Source organism: Zootoca vivipara, chromosome 5 (genome assembly GCF_965207765.1).
Source record: "Zootoca vivipara chromosome 5, rZooViv2.hap1.1, whole genome shotgun sequence".
Lineage (NCBI taxonomy): Eukaryota > Metazoa > Chordata > Lepidosauria > Squamata > Lacertidae > Zootoca > Zootoca vivipara.
This window is the reverse complement of record NC_142588.1, coordinates 40,047,867-40,069,640: the sequence shown is the minus strand read 5'-3', so window position 1 is coordinate 40,069,640 and position 21,774 is coordinate 40,047,867. Positions and strand designations below refer to the sequence as shown.

Genomic DNA, 21,774 nt, shown 5'->3' with positions numbered 1-21,774 from the left:
CAAAAGTGCCAAGAGAAGCAGCAGCTGTGTGCTGCTAAATGTCAAGAAAACAAATTTTATTCAGGATTTCATCCTGACAAGATTCCTTGAATTTGTTTAAAATGCAGTTCAGTTATATTGTCTTTCGTACTTGTAAATCTTCTAATTTAGATGGATGTTCAGTGGTGGTGTGGTGGGGGGATGTGTTTTTAATCAGTATTATGCTTTAATTATGAATTATTAAGCAGAAGCCTCTTAGCTTGATTGCTGTGGAGAATATCAAACTCCAAAATTGTGTATCTTGATGAAAGATTTCAACACCCACCCACTTTTAAATTTGAGGGAGAGGAGACTAATAGGAGGTCTATAGCTTTGGGAATGAAATATCACTCTTAAAACATTTTAAAGGTCAGTTACATCTCCACACAACGAACTAATTATGTAATCTTACCTTGGCATGGGTATTTTTTGACAGCAGCCCTGCACATAAATGATTATTTTCAATTATAAAAAAGGAATAATTTTGCCTTTTCTCATCTCTATCTCTCCCTCTTCTAAAATATTGGAAAACCAATTTCCGATTAGAAATTTAGGTTTAGCATTGAACACGTAGTTTTCGCCATTTTATTAACAAATACTGGTGTGCACAAAATGCAGTAGAGTATTTTGTTTTGTTTTTCAGTGTGGTGCAAAGGGTAATAAATAGCATTTGTTAACCAGAAGCAGGCTTTGTTTCTTTACTATTTATTCTCTGGAAATCTGTTGGAGTTGACATTAATAGTGTAGCTTGAGAGTCGGCATTCATCAGCATGCTAATTTAAGGCGTGGTATGCCTTGGTATTCTTTTGAGCATAATGTAAATGGAATATTTATTCATCCTGATTAATTTAGCTGTGCATCTCAAAATGTGATGACTCCATTTATTTTAAAAGACAAAGAACTGAACAAGAACATGCCCAAACTGTAAATATCAGGGTGTTTGTATTTTTTTTTTACTAGCCACATTAGCAACTTCACAGACTTGCACAAACACATCCCCCCCCCCAAGAGTCACTGGAAGCAAAAGTGAGATTGTGCATGTTCCTGTATAGTTGTCAAAGGTATTACAATTCCAGAGCACCTTTTATGTTAAGATGACATTCCTGTTTTGCTCCTTTTTTGTTCTTTTGACACAAGACCAGAAAATTAATGGAAATATAATTTTCTGTTTCAGATTCCATTCCTGACAGAAGGTATCCGAATTCATGGAGATAAAGTCACAGAAGCACTTAGGCCATTTCATGAGAGGATGGAAGCCTGTTTTAAGCAACTGAAAGAAAAAGTTGAAAAGCAGTATGGTGTCAGGAGTCTTGTAAGTAGTTCTCTTAAAGTATCAGTTTTAGAATGCATGGGAAATGTAAATAATGTTAAAGCTTTTGTTTCCCTGTAGATTCTGCACTATTATAGAGGCTCTGAGGCAGAATAGGTCTCGATCCTCTCAGACGATGCTCTGTTTTAAACCCAGTTCCATTTCTATTTAATACGACAAAATCCATGGTACAGTCAAGTGAAATTCAGTGTTTTTTAAAAAATATTCATAAAAGTAAGACAGAAGTTGTGAACAGGCTCTCACACAGGTGTACTTTCACTATCTCCCTCGCATTTTGCTTGCCTTCTCTCCCCCGCTATTTGTAAGGACTTATTGACTTTGCTTTCTTGCATTTCCTTTTCATTGGGATGATTTCTGTTGTTGCCTCCTGTTAATGTTACGAGCCTCCATCCATAGTTCTTCAGGCACTCTGTCCACCAAATCTAAATCCTTCAACCTGTTCCTCGCTTCCACTGTGTATTCATAAGGAATTTGATTTAGATTGTGTCTTACTGGCCCAGTGGTTTTTCCTACTTTCTTCAGTTTAAGCTGGAATTTTGCTATAAGAAGCTGATGATCTGAGCCACAGTCAGCTTCAGATCTTGTTTTTGCTGACTGTATAGAGCTTCTCCATCTTTGGCTGCAGAGAATATAATCAATCTGATTTTGATGCTGCCCATCTGGTGATGTCCATGTATAGAGTCGGCTCTTGTGTTGTTGGAAAAGAGTGTTTGTGATAACCAGTTTGTTCTCTTGACAGAACTCTATTAGCCTTTGCCCTGCTTGGTTCCCTACTTTCCCTACTTTAGCATTCCAATCCCCTATAATGAGTAGAACATCCTTCTTTGGTGTCATTTCTAGAAGGTGTAAGTCTTCATAGAATTGGTCAATTTCACTTTCTTCAGCACCAGTAGTTGGTGCATAAACTTGAATTACTGTGATGTTAAAAGGTCTGCCTTGGATTCGTATTGAGATCATTCTATCGTTTTTGAGATTGCATCCCAGTACAGCTTTCACCACTCTTTTGTTGACTATGAGGGCCACTCCATTTCTTTTACGGGATTCTTGCCCACAGTAATAGATATTATGGTCATCCGAACTGAATCCACCCATTCCCATCCATTTTAGTTCACTGATGCCCAGGAAGTCAATATTTATTATTGCCATCTCATTTTGACCACATCCAGCTTACCAAGGTTCATGATTCTTACATTCCAGGTTCCTATGCAATATTTTTCTTTACAGCATTGGACTTTCCTTTCGCTTCCAGGCATATCCGCAACTGAGCGACCTTTCAGCTTTGGCCCAGCCGCTTCCTCAGCTCTGAATCTACTTTTACTTGTTCTCCGCTCTTCCTCAGTAGCATGTTGGACATCTTCCGACCTGAGGGGCTCATCTTCCAGTGTCATAACTTTTATATGCCTTTTGTCTTTGTCCATTGAGTTTTCTTGGCAGGGATACTGGAGTAGATTGCCAGTTCCTTCTCCAGGTGGATCACGTTTAGTCAAAACTCTCCACTCTGACCTGTCCATCTTGGGTGGCCCTGCATGGCATAGCTCATAGCTTCTCTGAGTTATTCAAGCCCCTTTGCCACAACAAGGCAGTGATCCATGAAGGAGCTGTAGTGAGATAGGTAACCCCAATTTCAGCTGGATCCAAATAAATAAATAATGGTTAAGCAATTTCATGTGGGAATGTTCCTTTGAAGTTTCTTCGCTGAAGTATAGTTTGAAGTCAGGAGTGCTTGCATTGAAACTTAAATGTCCTAGGAGACATTTCAGTATTCTGTGAAAAGATTAGTATACATAACAACATTTTCAAGTATTTAAGAGTGGCCAAATATAAACCGTAAGAGGTAACCAGAAACATTAGATTTTCCAGTATACTTTCCAGGTTCACTATGAGAGACCTGCTTGGTTTAAAATCGACAGTATGCATTTTTTTACAGTTTTGTCATGAGATTAAATCCTCAGGTGGTATCTGACACCTTTTTGAAGCATCCGCCCTTTGAAGTCAAAGGCAGGTATCAAGAAATAAAATTTGTGAAATATCATTTCCAAGGAGTTAGCGTTATATCTGCATCAGGCCTATTTGAGTGGCTTTATTGGTTTTATGCTTTGGGTGTTAACAAAGTAAAACTCCTTATATTGGTCTTAGATGTTTTATTTGGAATAGTTGCATATTTGAAATGGAATAATAATGCACTAAAAAACAACAACATAGAAGTGCTTATGTAATTTATTCCCCCTTCCATATTTTATGATGAAACAAGTATATATGCACTCCAAAATTTCTCAGAAAATGTATAACTGTAAATCTTGAGTGTACAAGCTCAATATTGCTCTCTCTGCTTTTGTCATTGTGACATATGTTGTGTATTTGGTCCCACACAGAGGAGTAGATTTTTCAAGCTTTATTAACCACACAAATCATGTATGAACACTGAAGCTAGGAAAAATAATGAGACCCTCCTGTCATTTAAGAGATACATTATCACAATTGGTATAATTTGTGTCCAAGTATGCAATTAGAAATTGCTTAAGTCTCACTAATGTCTTGCTACACACATTTGATTTTCAAAAAAGAAAAGAAACAAAACTATACAATCAAAAAAGAGCTTCCCTTAGAGCAGTATCAGCCATGCTGGATTATCAAAATTGGAAACCCATTTCTATTACGTATTCTTTATACGTACGCCAGTGTGGTGTAGTGATTAAGAGGGGTAGACTCGTAATCTGGTGAACCGGGTTCGCTTCCCCGCTCCTCCACATGCAGCTGCTAGGTGACCTTGGGCTAGTCACAGTTCTCTGAAGTCTCTCAGCCACACCCACCTCACAGAGTGTTTGTTGTGGGGGAGGAAGGGAAAGGAGATTGTTAGCCACTTGGAGACTCCTTAAGGGGAGTGAAAGGAGGGATATCAAGTCCGAATGCTGCTGCTGCTGCTGCTGCTGCTGCTGCTGCTGCTGCTTCTTCTTCTTCTTCTTCTTCTTCTTCTTCTTCTTCTTCTTCTTCTTCTTCTTCTTCTTCTTCTTCTTCTTCTTCTTCTTCTTCTATATAGAGCTTGATTCATTACTGTGCATAATTCATAGTGAGTAGAGCAGTCAACCATGTTTAATCTTATTAAAAAACTACATAACCTTTGGAGTGCCACCTCAGGTGGCAGGTGCTGGGGGGGGGGGTGGCAGCAAAGCCAGCAGTGAGGCCTGGAGCTGCCATCTGAAGTGTCTGCTCCTCTCTCTGGCCTCCTTTTTTCTCCCCCCCCCCCCCCGGCCATCTCCAGGTAGCTGTGGAGAGGAGAGAAGGAAGAGGCAGGAGGCTGCCTCAAGTGGCAAAATGTCCTGGGGCAGCCCTACATTATGTTGGAATATCTCTTTCTTACAACTTGAAAACGTTGGAAAAGCCAGAAGACAGCAGATAAAATGACTGCCCTAGATGATAATGTGCTCCCCGTGAGAAGAGAGATGTTGATATAAGCCCTGTTTATATGTCACTTGTTTCAGTAGAACATTTTAACATATTCTGGTATTTGACTGGTATGCTTATATCCAGATATTATCTTCTCAACCTCACACAGATCTGCCGCTCAGCTCTGTCAGAACATACAGTGTTTTATCACTTCTGTCTGTCTTCATGCAGCACCAGCTTCCTACTAGTTGACAGGGTGGAAAATCTACCTGTGATCAAACAGCATGGGGTTCCTATTTTTGTTGGCAGAATTCAATTATTTTGTGCATATATTAGTTATTAATGGGTAACAAACCTTGAATAAATATTCAGAACTGTAAATTCTGCCTTTCTTGTTTCTTCCATCTGTGAAACTAGATTTGTGTGCCTCAGTACTAATATGTGTGCTTCTGTAAAGGCGATGGCTTTCATTTATTTTGCCAGATTGACGGGGGTTCTCCCTGTGAGGTAGTAAGAATCGGGTGTTGGGGGTGTACCAGACTCCCTACAGGGTGAGAGCCTGATGGTGAGGAAGAGATAAATCTTCATATTGTAGGGGGAGGGGGGCAAAGTTGTGGATTTAGTAGTAGGAGGAGGGTTTTTTGTTTTTGTTTTGAATGTAGAATTCATATTGTATTTCTTGATTCCTTTTTGTTGAAATATATAAACCACTGAGAGAGTTTTGTTGAAATAGAAAGTGGTATATAAATTAACTAGATAAAAGAAATAAATGTCTTTATCTATTTAAGTTTAAAGCAGACATACCTAACTTTTGGCCTTTCACATGTTGCTGAACTACAATTCCCATCATCCCTGATCATTGGTCACACTGGCTGTAGTTGATGAGAGTTGTAGTTCAGCAACATCTGAACCAGGCTAGCCACTCTGATTAAAAGGCTACATATACATATGAAGGAATGAGAGCATTCTAATTGCTGTGGCCTTGATTAATATAATTTTGTTTCAAAATACCTTTCCTCAAGAAAAACCTATTCATTTTTCTGAATGAAATGAATGACACCTAAGTAAAAGTGCATCTTTTATTACATTCATGTATTTCGAAGTGTTCTGGCAACAAAAGAATGATATTTGCTCTTTCTGTAGCCCTCAAGCATAGATGACAGACGAGGTAGTCGTCCAAGGTCCATGGTTAGATCATTCACGATGCCTTCATCTTCAAGGCCACTGTCTGTTGCTTCAGTTTCCTCCATTTCATCTGACAGCGCACCTTCGAGACCAGGCTCTGATGGGTACGTGGGTCTACTGCATGCATACTCTGTAGCATTTTCTCTACTACCTCATACTCCTAAGGTTCATAAATATACCTGCTTTCTTTGAGCTTTTTGATCCACATATTAAATTTTTCAGGTAGGTTTTTTTAAAAAAAAAATCTTGTGTTGCGATATTAGCAATAAAATTCCTTAGCCTGAGAATTTACTACTCTCTTCTGTTTACTTAAAGTATTGAAGTTAAGATTTCATCAAGGCCAGTTTATGAAACGGAACACTGGTCTCAAACTTATTAAGAATCCCTGCAGTTCTTGACACTTACAATGCTAATTGCAATGTTAATTTTTTTAAAAAAGCTTTGGAATGCTTCACAATGTTTCTGACATGTGAAGTCATGTGTTCCATCATTCTTTGTAGCTGCTCTTCGAAGCTCAGAGAGAGGGCATTCCAAAAAGCTTAGCTGCCTTGTGACTGGAGAGGGCACAAAAATAGAGCAGAATCCAAAATGGTTCTGTAGCAGCAGCAGATCTCCATTATGTTCCACATGCCCCTCCCTTTTCCCTTAGGTCACACAACAACCAATAGCCATTTGCAGGGACAGTTGGCTATGCAGATATGCCTGCATTGGTCAATCATATACATGTCTGCTACCTTTGACATGTGATATACATTTACAAAGACATATGGTGGTGTAGGGGACCCAGGTGGCGCTGTGGTTAAACCACTGAGCCTAGAGCTTGCTGATCAGAAGGTTGGCGGTTCGAATCCCTGTGACGGGGTGAGCTCCCGTTGCTTGGTCCCAGCTCCTGCCAACCTAGCAGTTCAAAAGCACGTCAAAATGCAAGTAGATAAATAGGAACCGCTACAGCGGGAAGGTAAATGGTGTTTCCATGTGCTGCTCTGGTTTGCCAGAAGCGGCTTTGTCATGCTGGCCACATGACCTGGAAGCTATACGCCGGCTCCCTCGGCCAATAATGTGAGATGAGCGCGCAACCCCAGAGTCGGTCACGACTGGACCTAATGGTCAGGGGTCCCTTTACCTTTACCTTTTTATGGTGGCTGTACAAATATTTTCAGTTGTTCTTTACTTCAACATTCACACAAGCACAGTTTCATACACTTAGGTTTCTACCAGCCAAACTACCAGCTTTGGGAGTGTGGGGTGAGCTTAAAACTGACCCTGATCATTCTTCTAATGCAGGCATCCCCAAACTGCGGCCCTCCAGATGTTTTGGCCTAAACCTCCCATGATCCCTAGCTAAGAGGACCAGTGGTCAGGGATGATGGGAATTGTAGTCCAAAACATCTGGAGGGCCGAAGTTTGGGGATGCCTGTTCTAATGCATAAGGGCCCTTGCCAGTTTCCTGCTGGAAACCACTCCCCCAAACCCAGCTGCTATTTGCTCCTGAAGGTAACAGCAACTCTGGTGTCAAGCAGCAGTGGGTGGGAGGTTTCTTGCAGGCAGCTACCACACACCCCTGCTATGAATCAGGATCACTTTCCAAATAGAGATGCCACAACTTCTAGCTTCTCCAAAAGAAAATCAAACAGTGTAAATAAATATAACATATACTTTGGCCCTGAGATGTTATAAACTACAGGTATATTAAAAAATCCATACAGGTGTTTTTCACTTCATAAAGTGTATTGAATTGTGAATTTGAATTGAGTGCCGAAGCTGCATTCCTATACATACTTAACTGGAAGTAAGTCTCATTTAATTCACACAATGACACTTACCTATTGAGTAGATGTTTATAGAATTGCACTGTTAGTCTACTACATGAATTGTTAGGACTGTTCCATAATAGTTTGAGGTACATTTTGATCAACAGCCAAAATGAATTAGTCGTTCTGTCACCCCCATTACAGTATCATTAAGTTTGATTGGTTGATGAAGGGGTGAGGCACTAAAGTGGTGCTGTTGCTGCACCTAAAGATGTAGTGATTGGTACTGATATAGCGATGCCTTTAGTACAGTGAATGTTTATACCCTTCAGGTTTGTGCTTGAGCCTCTTTTACCAAAGAAGATGCATTCTCGGTCACAAGACAAGTTGGACAAGGATGATCCGGATAAAGAAAAGAAGGAGAAGAAAAAAGAAAAGCGAAACAGCAAGCACCAAGAGATATTTGAAAAGGAATTCAAGTCGACAGATATCTCTTTGCAACAGTCTGAAGCAGTGATACTTTCAGAAACGGTAATGATAACTGGCCTATGTGTAAAATGATAATAGCTTCAACACACAACGGACATAGCAAGAAAATGATGGTGTGCTCGACACTATTGCTGGAGCAGTATCCAGTTTAAGAGAGTAAATTCCACATTTCAAATACTTGCAGTCGATTTGGCAAGTGACATGACGTTCAGACGAACTTTAAATGCTTTGGAGTTAAAAGGTAGCAGATTTATTCTGACATGTAGCTGAAAGAAAATGCTCTGAGAAGGTTAATTAATCAAACTACTTTTACAGATGCTCACTGTCTTTGGGTGCATCAATAATATAATGCTAAGCAGTATAGGGATAAAACACAGCTTTCATTAAATTGTTTTACTTGGAACAAGACTACTTTCTATAAATGATACGTTAAAAGGTGAGGCATCCAACTCAGATGCTGGGGGGGGGCAGAGAATGGAAGTGAGATGGTGAAAGATAGTGGGGTGTGGGCCACACCCCCTGCCCTACAATCTGTTAACTAGATTACTAGGAGGGCACTATCCCATAACTAGGGTTGAAATAAGCTGCAGCTGCCAGTCTGGTCAGTTTCTGATCTTTTCCTTGGATCAGACAGCAAAATGTATTGGGCCCCATTGACATGCTAACATTTTGCATCTCAGCAGCTCTCAGCTATACAGTAAATTTATAGACACAGTCTGCCAGTGGTTACAATCTACCCTTCCAGTTTTTCATCAGTATTTTTAATGAATTGTCATCAATTTATTTAATCTTAGAGAAGTCTCAGTTCTTAAAATACATAATAAGGAAGCTTTCTCAGCTATGCACTTGGTAAATCACCATGGTAATTTAACTGGGGGATCAAAAACAAACTATATGAAGAGAAAATTGTTCATAATTAAAGCGTTCTTGCATGCTTCTGATCTCTTCTTACTATTTAAATGCTTCAGTATTTACAATTTTCAACAATAGTTCTTTAGATTTACTGTGTAGATCCTTTTTACATAGCAGACCAACTTCTTTGACATGACCTCTCATTCTTTCATTCATTCATTCATTCCAGTGGTTGATTCTCAGACTAGTTCAAAGTATTAAAACAAGACTGTGAGAAAGTGTGTGTCAAACATCAGCGTAATTGGCTGAACATTTCATTGATTCAAGGACAAGTAGTATTATTAGCCCCTTGTATTTTAAAAAAATTAGGCTAAAATAATAAAAATCGTATTTTTATTCTGGATTCACTGAGATTCCTATATAACTGGGGAAGTGCTCTTTGCAGAAAAATGTTAATTAACATAAGTAACCATGAAAATTATACAAACGGTTTAAAACCTGTGTCCTGAAATAGAAAGCAATTTTGTTTGTTTATAGGGCTAGAAAAAACTTCCTGCCTGGAGCAGTGAAAGGTACTTTCCAACATTCCTTTGCTTAACAGCAGTTTCCTGTATTTTTTCTTTACCAATGCAGACCTACCTAGGCAAGCCTGGAGACTTAAGTACATGAAAATGCACTGAATTGTGTGGGCAAGGGAATAGAAGAGATGACTTCCTCTAAGAAAGTGTTTCTCAAACAGTGGGCCACAGTGCTACAGCCTGCACACGGCCTTCTCACTTTACTGCCCCAACCCCTAGCCATACCTTTAAGTTGGGCCAATACCCAACTACAGTGGTACCTCGGTTTATGAACACAATTGGTTCCGGAAGTCTGTTCATAAACTGAAGCATTAATAAACTGAAGCAAACTTTCTCATCGAAAGTAATGGAAAGTGGTTTAATCCATTCCTGACGGGTCTCCGGAGTACTCAACCTGAAGCATACTTAACCCGAAGCATGGGTGTAATTGGTTCCGGAAGTCTGTTCATAAACTGAAGCAAACTTTCCCATTGAAAGTAATGGAAAGTGAATTAATCGGTTCCAGATGGGTCCACGGCGTTCGTAAACCGAAAATTCGTAAACCGAGGTGTTCATAAACCGAGGTTCCACTGTAAATACAGTTCCTTGTATACTGGGTAAAGGTGCCCGAGAGACAGAGAATTTCAGGTGAGCAGGAGGGAAGGAAAGTCTCCTTCCTCTAGAAAGTGAGACTGAAGGTTAACATTCGGAATTAAAAGGAAGGGGATAAGCAAGAAAAGGTGTTACAGGAGGAAGAAGTAAGTGTAAAGGCACTAGGGAGCAGGGATGAAATTAGCAGTTTGAGGAGTGAGGAAAAGGGAACATGTTGAATGTGAGAAGGCAATAGCAAGTCGGCAAATTTTTTTTTGAGAAATGTGGGCCTTGGACGGAAAAAATATAAATGCAGAATTATTCTTGAGGTACATCCTCAGAATCTATAAATTCTGCCTAAAATGGGGAAGCTGGTGCTCAATAGGTCTAGAACAAATTGCTTGAATAAAGCTGAGGCATGGCACTTGTTGCCATAAGGAAAAAACTGCAGCAAAGAATTTAGCAATTTCCAAATATGGTTTAGAGATCAGCTGAGAGGGATGTTAGCAATTGCCAGCAATTGTCTTCATTTGCTACCATTTTGTGACTGGTAGGGCTCAATAAATTCCAGCTTTTTAAAGTGTGCCCTTGGGGTAGAAGGTTTGAGGATTCCTGCTCTAGACCAGGCACGTCGAACAGGTAGATTGTAATCTACCAGTAGATCATTGGACGCCTGTGGTAGATCAATAGTAGATCACTGGCTCCCCCCCCAAAGAAGCTCAACAACTTTGGCTCCCCTTAAAAAAAGCTCAATTTTTTTTGCCCTGCACCCCCCAGAAATGGCGCTTTCCTTCTCCCTAAAAAAGCTCAACAACTACTTTGATCTGAATGCCTTTAAAATGGGCCTTCCTCCTCCCCCAAAAAGCTCAACACCTTTGACCTGAACCCCCCCCCCAAGGGGGTAGATCACAGCAAGTTTTTAACTCTGTAGGTAGATCACAGTCTCTTGGGAGTTGGCCACCCCTGCTCTAGACCATAAAAGTCCATTATTACAGTGCTGCCTGCTCAAAGTGACTTGGCTTTAAGTGACAGAGCACAAAATCATCTGCAACAATATTCAGCAGTATGAAAGCCACGAGAGTCTTTCTAAGTACATTTCTATTGTGTATGGATCATTACCCCTCTGAGTTACTTTTGAGGAGGCACAGGAAGTTAGTCCAGTATCTGTAAGAATAAAGAAATCCTATCAACCAGAAAAATTAGTATTTTAAAAAGAAAAAGAAATATGTGTGTTTTATGGTGGTTATGATATGTTTCCACCAAACATATTTTGCACTTTAGTGGCTCGTGTTTTGAGAAATACTCTAAATATAGTAATATGTTTCTAGCATGCTAGTGTATATAAAACAAAAACCTAGTGGTGTAAGTGGTATATCTTTTAGTTTTCCTTTAGGTTATAACAAGGTGTAACTATGATAGGAATAGCCAGCTGCCATTTTGTTAAATAACCCCTGGAAACGCCTAAAAAGTACATTCTTAAAAATTGATTGTACATTCAAGGCCACAAAAAACTGTGTTTAAGAAAGAACAAGCCAAGGATATATTTTAGAAGAATACTGCATTGAGACAAAAACCGTTTTTTCCTTATCGCTGTGTTACATTAAGAACGTATTTATCACAAGCTCAATGGCTCACTAAGAAATGTTTCCTCCTTTGTTTCCAGCAGCTGTGCTGTAAGAACAAATTATGTATCCTTGGACTGTGTGATGTATGTGTGGAAGATATACTTCAAATTGAGTCTGGCTTGCTTTTTTTTTTTTAACCAAATGCAGATCAGTCCATTGAGACCACAAAGACCAAAGAGCCAAGTTATTAACATCATGGGGAGTGAAAAACGTTTTTCTGTTTCCCCATCACCGCCTTCTCAAACCATCCCTCCACCAGTCACTCCAAGGACCAAGCTTTCATTCAGTTTACAGTCCAGTAAGTCTGCTTTAACTGATTAATCACATTAACTTATTTTTTTTTTCATACTGCAACCCCACCCCGGAACCGTTGGGTGAAGGGCAGGTAAGAAATACTAATTTACAAAACTGTGGGTTTTCCCCCCCTGATGTACTTGAACCAGACAGGTCATATCAGGAACTTGATATCTCTGAAATGTTTTATGATCAATTGGCTAATTAGGTTAACCAGAGAGTAAATCAGACTATGTCCATCAGGATTCCTTTCACCTTTCAACTGTTGCTTTAATCAGGGCTGAGTAGGATATATTGTTATTATCCTACTCACATTCTAGGAGTTCTAGCCACCATGGCCAACAGTCAGCAGTGATGGGAGCTGGAACCCACTATCATCTAGAGCAGTGTTTCCCAAACTTGGGTCTCCTGCTGTTTTTGGACTACAATTCCCATCATCCCTGATCACTGGTCCTGCCAGCTAGGGATGATGGGAGTTGTAGTCCAAAAACAGCAGGAGACCCAAGTTTGGGAAACACTGATCTAGAGAGCCATAGCGTTTCCCACACTTGGCTTAAGTGAAGAATAATTGTGTGGCCTGTTCAAGGGGGAAATTTGCTATAGGATCCAATAATTTCACCGTGTAGTACAATATAGTTTTATATAAACGTCCTATACAAATATTTACTTTTTATTATTATTATTTATTATTTATACTCCACCCATCTGGCTGGGTCTCCCCCACCACTCTGGGCGGCTTCCAACAAATACCAAAATACATTAAAATATCACAGATTAAAAACTTCCCTAAACAGGGCTGCCTTTAGGTGTTTTCTAAATGTCAGGTAGTTGTTTATCTCCTTGACCTCTGATGGGAGGGCGTTCCACAGGGCGGGCGCCACTACCGAGAAGGCCCTCTGCCTGGTTCCCTGTAGCTTTGCTTCTCGCAGTGAGGGAACTGCCAGAAGGCCCTCGGCGCTGGATATCAGTGTCCGGGCTGAACAATGGGGGTGAAGACGCTCCTTCAGGTATACAGGACCGAGGCCGTTTAGGGCTTTAAAGGTCAGCATCAACACTTTGAATTGTGCTCAGAAATGTACTGGGAGCCAATGTAGGTCTCTTAGGACCGGTGTTATGTGGTCTCGGCAGCCGCTCCCAGTCACCAGTCTAGCTGCCGCATTCTGGATTAATTGCAGTTTCTGGGTCACCTTCAAAGGTAGCCCCGCATAGAGCGCATTGCAGTAGTCCAAGCGGGAGATAACTAAAGCATGCACCACTCTGGTGAGATAGTCTGCGGGCAGGTAGGGTCTCAGCCTGCGTACCAGATGGAGCTGGTAGACAGCCGCCCTGGACACAGAATTAACCTGTGCCTCCATGGACAGCTGTGAGTCCAAAATGACTCCCAGGCTGCGCACCTGGTCCTTCAAAGGCATAGTTATCCCATTCAGGACCAGGGAGTCCCCCACACCCACCCGCCCCCTGTCCCCCCAAAACAGTACTTCTGTCTTGTCAGGATTCAACCTCAATCTGTTAGCCGCCATCCAACCACCTCCAGGCACTCACACAGGACATTCACTGCCTTCACTGGTTCTGATTTAAAAGAGAGATAGAGTTGGGTGTCATCCGCATACTTAGAATATTATTTAGTTAATTTTGCCACAGCATTCTGCCAATAGAGTATAGGTCTTCAGACCCAACCCTCTAGTTAATGGTTTGGAAGCTCAGCCATGTGCTATAGACTTATACACTCCCTCCACTGCTAGAAGGGTCCTTTCCTTGTTTAGGGAACCAGGCTATTAACTCACGTACCAGCATTTATTCAGCTTACTGTTCCACATCAGGAATTAGGGTCTGTGTGTTTTTACTGAACAGCTACAATTGCTTCACAGTCAGGCTGATTATTTTATACATAATTTTCAAAAAGGGTAGTTTTTTGTATAAGTGTTTAATGATTCATCTTATTGCGTTAGCTATATGATATTTTTATAGTACAAAGGCTATAGGAAAATCCTCCAGCTACTATAAAAATATATAGTGCAGAACAATGAATGAAGTCCTTTTACAAGTATTAAAGAAAGTAATTAGTATATGCTGTATCTTAAACAATTATCTTTTACTGACTACTGCCTTCCAAGAAGTCCCCTGTAACAAAGAATATGGAACAACCGCTTGTTCATATTCACTACAACAGCAAACATCCTTCCAAACTGCTTTGTGATGGTAAAGGACTTTTCTCAGTACAATTTGTTCTGAAATTGAGGGCACCTGAACCCTTGACTGTTTATGTTTTAGGCTTCTTCTCATGGGCTTGGATCTTGAGGCTTTTGCTCCATGCATAGAATAAATTTATGCTCATGAAAAGCAAAATCCACAGCAAGCAGGAGGAGTGACACCCCCCCCCCCTGCAGCCTCACTCTCTAAGGCTTGCTGCACACCCCCAAAGGACCCAAATGGGCTCAGCTGCTGGTGGCAATGGAGTTTCCTACACATGTCCTAAAGGGTAGAAAAGAAGTGCAATTAAGCTTTTTTGTGCTGCTTCTGAAGAACTTAAGGATGGTGCTTCTGTCAGGGAGAAACTAAAAATGTTTTCATCCTAAAAAGTGCCTCCTTTGGGGAAGCATGACTCATTACTATACTTACTTGGACATTTTGAAGTACTTTTTTTTTAACACAACGCTGAAATAAAGGCACATGGTTGCATATAGCAACTCTGTTAATAATATTTTTTTAAAAAAAACACCAAAATCAGAGTTGTCACAATGTGAAGGCCTCTCTAGGGAGATGAAGGTAGCTCCTGTATCCAGAAAGGGACAAGTTTTTCATCTCAAATCTGCACAAACATGCCTGTGTGCATCTTGATTTGTCAAGAGGCAAGGTGCCAGAACATGAGCTCCACCATCCATTTGGCATAAATCAAGACTATGTACTCCGTTGGTGTGAGATCGGGTTCAATTAAGTAATTCCTTAATTTCAGCAGATCTCTATAGTGGAGCTTCTTGAGACCTTAAGAACACGAGAGCCTTTGAAATTATCCCCTTTTTTGCTGTGAGGTAAGAAAAAAAAGACTAGAAAAGAATGAAAGTGAACCATTTTACTTTGTTGTTTATTTTTGTTATAGCCCACCATTCTACCAATGAGTTCAGTACAGTGACATGGTCCGTCCCCCCACCCAATTTTATTCTCACAGCATCCCTATCATGAGAGCTTCAGCCAAGAGTTAGTGAATGGCCCAAGTTCAACAAGGGATTTGAACCAAGCACAACATTTACAATATCATTTGTTACTAATTCTGCTCTTGGTCTGACAGAATTTTGCACTTTGGAGGTGGTTCAAACTTACAGAATTATTTCAAGAAGTGTAGTAAAAGGAAAATCCAATTTCTTAAGTGTTCAGTGTGGTCACACAAATTTAAAACGAGTATTGCGATACAATCAATTTTTGAAGGACACTTCATTTTGTAGTTAATTTCGGAAAATACTGTTTTGTGTTCTCTTTGTAAGTATTTCAAGCTCTTTAAACAATGAATGGCTCCTCATTTAATTACAGTAATTTCCTAACATTTTAATAAATATATGTGCCTAATGTGTGCATTTAAGGATTGTGTGGAAGAGTAAATAAAGGTTTGTTTGATTAGATATTGTCGTATACCTTTGGAAAATAAATGTTTAACATTGTTGAATTTTCAACAATAGTTACAGGAAAATGCCCAAGAAGCTGCAACAGAAATGATGCTTCTGCTGATATGCATGGGCAAGTCACAAGTAAAGTCATTTTCTGAAATGCTGGTGTTCTGGAAACCCTGATTAGCGTTGTCCTGTGACAATTACTCTCCCTTCTTTTGATTATATGAGACATACATTACTTGATATGGCCCTTTTATTTCTCAAACAACACATTCTTTCTGGTTTGTGAATCCAAAAATTGGGTCAGCAGGCACACTTGTGCACTCCATTTTGTTGTATTAATCATTATTTCAAATTATTTTAAAATGAGTTACCTTTCTGCAAAAAAAAAAAAAAAGTCTGCTGACAGTTTTCAGCTTTTAAAACAATTAGATGTGCATGCAGCATTTGCTGGGAATTTGAAGGTTGACTTTAATGACTGAGATATGTGTTTATTTTCAGATCTGGAACTAAATGGCATGAATAGCTTGGAAATGGCAGACATTCCTCCTCCATTGCCTCTGAAAGGCAGCATGGCAGATTATGGAAATCTCATGGAAAGTCATGAATCTCTTAGCCCTGCCACATCCCCACCTGTACCTCAAAGAGTAAGTTTTATAACTGGAAGTGACTTTCTTCAAAGCAAGTCTACATAATGTGTACTTCTGTGGTCAATAATTATTTTTCATGGAGGATAATAGAATCATAGAATTGTAGCATTGGAAGGGATCCTGAGGGTCATCTAGTCCAACGCCTTGCAATGCAGGAATCTCAATGCATAGTCCCCTATCCAGTTTGAAACCATACTGGATCCTATTTAGCTTTGCAAATGTACTAGCCGTTTTATTGCTGCACCACTAGGAGGTCCACATAAAAGAAAGGATTTTAAGTCTGCAGTTTATGTACCACTGAAAAACAGTCTCTAAGCTGTGTACTGCAAGGTTAAAAAAAAGGATTAAAACAATCAGTTAAAATTGACCATAAACACATATTTAAAATGCCTGCTGAAATAAAATAAGGTCTTTACAGGGTGTCTTAAGTTCAAGAGGGGAGGCATCTGTCTGATTTCAGCTGGGAGGGAGTTCCACAAAATCAGGTTCACAATACTAAACACATGTCTTCTGGTGCACGTGATACATTGTCTGAAACATAAACTGTGACTCCCCAGAAGACTTTAGTGAATTGGCCAGGGTATAAGGAACCAGGTGGTCTTTAAGGTGTCCTGCCCCCAACTTGTGAAGGACTATATGCTAGCATATAGGCAGCCAGTGCAAGCTTTTAAGTGCTAGAGCTACGTGTTGGTTGCAGGCTGTCCTCACCCACAGTATTTTGCACTAACTGGAGCTTCTTGGCCAGACCCAATAGCTATCCCACACAGTGTGTATTGTATTGCAATAATCAAATTGTGAGGTTAACAATGCATGAATCATTGGGGCTGGGCTATCCCTGACCGAGAATGGCCATAGCTGGTGGTTGGAGTCAGATCAACAGCTCATCTGCGCTCTCCAAAGTCCACAGCCACTTGTCCCTTCATCTGATTCTGGGTTGTAGCTTAGGAAAGCAGCTAGTGTTTTCAGGACCATGCCTTTCCTTTAACTGATCCCCAGTGTACTACCACAGAAAATGTTTTCATTGGCAGAAGACAATGCTAGGTGACTTGTATGTGAACACAGATTAGTCAGGTCGTGAAACCTATACATAAAAACAAAGAGGTCTCCGAAGTTGCGCTCAGTGTGGGGGGAGGCGGCGACTGGAAAAGGTCTTTGCCCCCGCCGCCTCTCGCCCCGCAGCCCCGACACTGAGTGCAACTTCGGAAGTATACGAAGTTGCGCTCAGTGTGGGGGGAGGCAGGCGGGAGGCGGTAGAAGGTCTTTTCTCGCCGCCGCCTCTAGCCCCTCGACAGGCGGGATGGGGGGGGAAGCGGAGGATATTTCTTCCACTTCCCCCCATCCCGTCCGACACACAGCGGGGATCGTAGGGGCTTCTCAAGCGCCCTACGATCTCCGCTGTGTGACAGGCGGGATGCGGGGGGAACGCAGGATTTTTCCTGCGTCCCCCACCCCGCATCCTGTCCGACACACAGTGGGGATCGTAGGGGCTTGAGAAGCCCCTACGATCCCCGCTGTGTGACAGGCGGGATCCCCCGCTGTGTTGGGCTTGCCCGGGCGCTTCAGCTTGCGGAAGCAGGCAGGGGGGTGGCAACAGCCCGGGAAGCTGTGGGCTGTTGCCGTCTCCCTGCCTGCTTCCCCAAGCCGTAGCGCATCGGGGGACAGAGCCGAAGATCGGTGGGCGCTGTTTGCCGGGGTTGACAAGCCCCGCAAGCAGCGCCCGCTGATCTTCGTGTGACAGGCGGTGGGGAAGGCAGGCAGGCAAGAGAGCAAGCGTCTGCCTTCCGTGCCGCCAGTCCCCCGGAGCCCATAGGAACGCATTGATTAAGTTTCAATGCATTCCTATGGAAAACCGGGACTCGCTAAACGAAAATTTCGTTTCATGAATTGACCCGTGGAACGAATTAATTTCGTCTTGCGATGCACCACTGTATTGTAAAACAGCCTGATAGAGCCTGTTAAAAAGACAAAGGAGAGTCCCAGCAGAAACTTAAGGAAAAACATGAAATCTATCTCATTGAAATCTATCTCATTTCAGGAGAGAAAATAAAGTATATTTCAGACAAGTTTAAAATATGAGGTTTGTTTTACAGCCACCAGTTTCCTAAAGGCAAGCAATTTTGCCATTCTATGTAACGGATTGCTGAAACATTTGAGCAAATATTGTTGCTGCTGGTGAAAAGAAACTATTGTTCAACAATCTTAGATTTCTGTTTCTAACATCCTATCAAAGTCATTCGCAAACATTTGTCAAAATGTCTTCAACCTTTGACCTAAGCAAACAAGTTGTGTTGTTGTTTAGTCGTGTCCGACTCTTTGTGACCCCATGGACCAGAGCACTCCTGTCTTCTACTGCCTCCCGCTTGGTCAAACTCATGTTCATAGCTTCGAGAACACTGTCAAACCATCTTGTCCTCTGTCTTCCCCTTCTCCTAGTGCCCTCCATCTTTCCCAACATCAGGGTCTTTTCCAAGGATTCTTCTCTTCTCATGAGGTGGCCAAAGTATTGGAGCCTCAGCTTCACGATCTGTCCTTCCAGTGAGCACTCAGGGCTGATTTCCTTCAGAATGGATAGGTTTGATCTTCTTGCAGTCCATGGGACTCTCAAGAGTCTCCTCCAGCACCATAATTCAAAAGCATCAATTCTTTGGCGATCAGCCTTCTTTATGGTCCAGCTCTCACTTCCATACATCACTACTGGGAAAACCATAGCTTTAACTATACGGACCTTTGTCGGCAAGGTGATGTCTCTGCTTTTTAAGATGCTGTCTAGGTTTGTCATTGCTTTACTCCCAAGAAGCAGGCGTCTTTTAATTTCGTGACTGCTGTCACCATCTGCAGTGATCATGGAGCCCAAGAAAGCAAAATCTCTCATTGCCTCCATTTCTTCCCCTTCTATTTGCCAGGAGGTGATGGGACCAGTGGCCATGATCTTGGTTTTTTTTGATGTTGAGCTTCAGACCATATTTTGCGCTCTCCTCTTTCACCCTCATTAAAAGGTTCTTTAATTCCTCCTCGCTTTCTGCCATCAAGGTTGTGTCATCTGCATATCTGAGGTTGTTGATATTTCTTCCGGCAATCTTTATTCCAGTTTGGGATTCATCCAGTCCAGCCTTTCGCATGATGAATTCTGCATATAAGTTAAATAAGCAGGGAGACAAGTTAAATAAGCAGGAGCCTTGTAATACTCCTTTCAAATAAGCAGAAGCCTTGTAATACTCCTTTCAAATAGTAAGTCTGAAAATAGTTTTTAAAAGAATATACAGTATGTAAAATTAGTAGGTTTTGTTTAAATCGTCCTTTTAACCCATATCAGATATTTAAAATATTGATACACTAATGTTCTTGAGAGCCAAACGTGGTATTAGGAAAAGACTGTGATAGCACAGCTCTTGAGGAGGAACGCTCAGTTTCCAGCTCTGAGCTGTTCCACTTGCTTTAGCTGTGGATTTCTCCACTTCATTTTATCCAGCTTATACTTTAGTATGCAGGAGCTAGTTTGCCTTCTGCATAGGAAGCTGACTGGAGTCCCTAATGTAATTAAATTGACTCTCAACAGTGTTTCCTCTATTCATCTTCTAGCATATCATAGTATACAATTCTAGTTAGTCAGCCAATTGTACAAGGAGGCTGCAATTGTCTAGAAGTGTGTCAAATATCACATACAACTATATTCCTCTGACATATTCAGAACCCCAGTTCCAAGTGAGCAACTTTATTCATGTATTGATCACCTTGCACTAGACCAGCATGCTAATGGAATCATGTGGCTTGACAATGTTTAGCCATTTTTCTTTGCTTCCAGTACTCCTTCACCCGCCCACCTCTCGTGCAATCTACTCCTATATGAGAGTGGGATTTGTTGTTAATCTTACTTTACATATTAATAGAAGAAGCTATGAGGCAGTAACTTGCCCATCATCAGCCCAATGAGTTTAGGGCTGAGCTTCCCCCAAATATATACACATAGACACATCACACATAACTATCAGTGTTACATTTGGCAAAGGAAGACTTGACTGCTTTTGAATTACCCACCCTGAGTATCTATGGGGACAACCCACTGAAATTATTAGCTAACCTCATTTTATTCACCTTAAACAATGATATGGAACACAAAAGTAGAGAGCTCTCTGTATTAAAATGAAGTAAAAAATGCAGTGTTAATTGAAGTTAAAGATGGCACAAAAATACTTATGCAAAAAATGGGCCTATATCACAAAATATTTGAATTGCAATTGCAGCCCATTATATGAGAATTTCATTTTAGCCAATTTTGAATGCATTCAGGAAAAATTGTTTTATTATGATGATTTATTCACACTATTATTATTACTATTATTGCCCTACCCATTCTCATTTCAAAACATCTACTGGTAGATATGCACATATGCATGCACACACACAATCTTATCTTCATTTCATTTCATAGTATTATGAAATCTCTTTTTTGGAAGGTTTCCCTAATAAATATATCTGAGCATAAAATAGGACCTTTTGTTTCTGGTGAAGATCTGTTACATAAAGGCTTTTTTCTCCTGTTCTTTCATAGCCTCACACATATCGTTGTATATAAAATCAGCTGCGTAGTTAGCATTCAAAATCAAGAAGAGGAAGAAAATAGACAATGGAGCACTTAACTTTGTAGCATTGGCTCTAACGCTTACTAAGCACACAAATAATGGCTTGATTCCCATCAATCCAAAAGTAGATACAAAGCTTGATGATGAATGTGCCATAGAGCGGAAGTAATGCCCAATGCATGATAAGAGAACTAATACAGGCAAGAAAAAGAGCTTTCCCCCAATTCTAATGCTTTATGCCGTATCAGAGAAATCTGCTCATAGCAAACATTATGGGAGAACGAATATATGCATCTGTGTACTGCAAGTTGGAAAAGTTATAATCATGTGTACCCTTGAGCACCCATCCTTTTGGTATTCTGTGAATACTGTTACTTCTCCAGATTCAAGGCAGATCTTAACAACTATCCAGTACATTACCCAGAATACAGAGTATGGTGCTACATGTCTGCAAATGAAAATACTCCTTCCATCCATGGAAGGTACTAAGATCCAGTGGAGGCTCCTCATTGAAGGAAGCTATCATTGCTGAATCCTTTCCCCCCTCAAGCCCCCACACTTTCTTTCATGGTGCTCCAGAAAGTTTCCCAACCCCCCAGAGCTATTTTGCAGGTGGCATAGGGAGCTGCATGGGGAATGAGAAAAATAGCTTTACTACTCCTTTCCAACATTGCATTGTAACTCTGATGGGCACAACAACCATGGTCCTCAACCCAATGTGTTCTATTCATGACTGGAAGGACTCCATCTGGATGGCAGTATAGACTCCCTGCTAGAAGAAGTGGTGGGACAAGGTGGGTTTCTTTTTCTCTCTGCTGACTCCCATGCAGCCTCTCATACCACTCCAAACCCTACAGAGCAGTTTT

The 21,774-nt window shown here is 40.9% G+C and overlaps 1 protein-coding gene across 2 annotated transcripts in view; it reads left to right on the top strand.

Annotated features, from left to right (window-relative positions):
• The window catches only part of DOCK1 (dedicator of cytokinesis 1), a 370,976-nt gene that overhangs the window by 343,236 nt on the left and 5,966 nt on the right, over nucleotides 1-21,774 (top strand). For both annotated transcript variants that reach the window (XM_035138566.3, XM_035138565.3), the window contains exons 47-51: nucleotides 1,193-1,330; nucleotides 5,876-6,021; nucleotides 8,001-8,199; nucleotides 11,930-12,080; nucleotides 16,180-16,325. In XM_035138566.3, coding sequence (XP_034994457.1) covers nucleotides 1,193-1,330; nucleotides 5,876-6,021; nucleotides 8,001-8,199; nucleotides 11,930-12,080; nucleotides 16,180-16,325 — 780 coding nt within the window. The remainder of the gene's footprint in view (nucleotides 1-1,192; nucleotides 1,331-5,875; nucleotides 6,022-8,000; nucleotides 8,200-11,929; nucleotides 12,081-16,179; nucleotides 16,326-21,774) is intronic.